The 1,459-nt window shown below is 40.2% G+C and overlaps 1 protein-coding gene across 1 annotated transcript in view; it reads right to left on the reverse strand.

Moving 5' to 3' along the window:
- LOC106529622 (acyl-CoA synthetase long chain family member 3) overlaps positions 1-1,459 on the reverse strand; it is a gene marked incomplete in the record, with an annotated part of 75,983 nt that overhangs the window by 16,765 nt on the left and 57,759 nt on the right. The window contains 1 exon segment of the mRNA XM_014025097.1: positions 648-722. Coding sequence (XP_013880551.1) covers positions 648-722 — 75 coding nt within the window.

The raw sequence follows: 1,459 nt of genomic DNA on the forward strand, positions 1-1,459 counted from the left end.
TCCCCACAGCGCACCCCCCCACGCGTGACAAATACGGAAGTCGCAGCTTCCCATCTCCAAAATGAGCGTACGCATGGGTCAAAGCTGGCGTGAGGCACCGCACATTTTCACGTCAAGTTTGGATTTTATAAATCACAACCTTGGCGTAAAAAGTGGCGTACGCAAGTTTCTGGGCTCAAATTGTGCGTATGCCAGTTTTATAAATCAGTACAACTAAAGACCTGATCACTTCTGTAGACCAGCTACAACCTTAGGACATCTAAAGACCTGATTGCCCCTGATGACCAGCCTGGACCTCAGGACCCCACCCCACCCCCCAAAGGAGAAAAAAGGCAACACCTTTGTGCAAAAAACCCTAATAAAATAAAATTTATAGTATTTTTATTCACAAACAGCACAACACAAATTGAAAAATTTGTGTGGTTAGTAATTCATTCTTTTTAAGTCCTCAATAAAATTTTAAAGTTAAATCTAAAACAAACAAGCAGCCAAAGAAAGGAAGTCTGAACTTGGGAGATATGCTCACACTTGTTTGTTTGTGTTAAAAACAAGCTGCAGAGTTGTGTGAATTAAACACCTAATGAGACAGGTGTGAGCTCTGTGTGTGTGTGTTTGTGTGCGATAACACCTCTGTCAGTGTCACTCACCCTCCAGCCAGTCTTTGAGTTTGATCTCACAACAAGCCAGTGGCCCTCCCACTCTTCCAGTGCTGTAATCCCAAACTGGAACAGACAGCCACACAAACACGATCAGGAAGCCCACTAGCATCAAGGCGCAACATTTACTGCCATGGAAACACGAGCTCACTTGCTCCCTCGCCATGGAAACCTCTTCCCAAAGGAACTGTCAGAGCAGAGTGTTTTCCTGTCTGAAATGACCGCAGTGAGTGTGACTCAGTGGGCTGCTCTGGTGTTTTACTGAAAGCAGTTTTGTTACACAAAAAAAACTAAAAGATTAGCTTTAAAGTTCAACACAGATAGGACTGATCACTTGTCATTCAAACAGTAGGGAAGAGGTTTGAAGGACGTTTCACAACTTGCTGGAGTAAACTCGCTGTCATATATAAATATATATAAATGACAATATGACAGCAAATCATGAACGAATCACAAACATGCAGCTTTGTATGTATTGCGTAGAAATGGCTTCCTCTTTGCACTGTAGCTTTATATATATATACAGTATTTAAAGCAACGATACAAGAAATTCACTTTGGTCAACAATGTTGTTTTTAAATATGCTATGTAGTGATGATGATGATGATGATACGGCTGAGGATAAGTCTTAAGATGAGCAACATGGCAATATATGACTACTGTTGTCTGTTGAAGAATATTCATGGGTTGACTGGAATATTTTAGTGCTTTAGAATTAGACTTAAATATTTCAATTAGTGCTTTAGGGCTAGTGGAACTAATTTTTAGATCAGCGCTGCAGATATATATATATATATATATAT

Source organism: Austrofundulus limnaeus, unplaced genomic scaffold (assembly GCF_001266775.1).
Source record: "Austrofundulus limnaeus strain Quisiro unplaced genomic scaffold, Austrofundulus_limnaeus-1.0 Scaffold455, whole genome shotgun sequence".
NCBI lineage: Eukaryota > Metazoa > Chordata > Actinopteri > Cyprinodontiformes > Rivulidae > Austrofundulus > Austrofundulus limnaeus.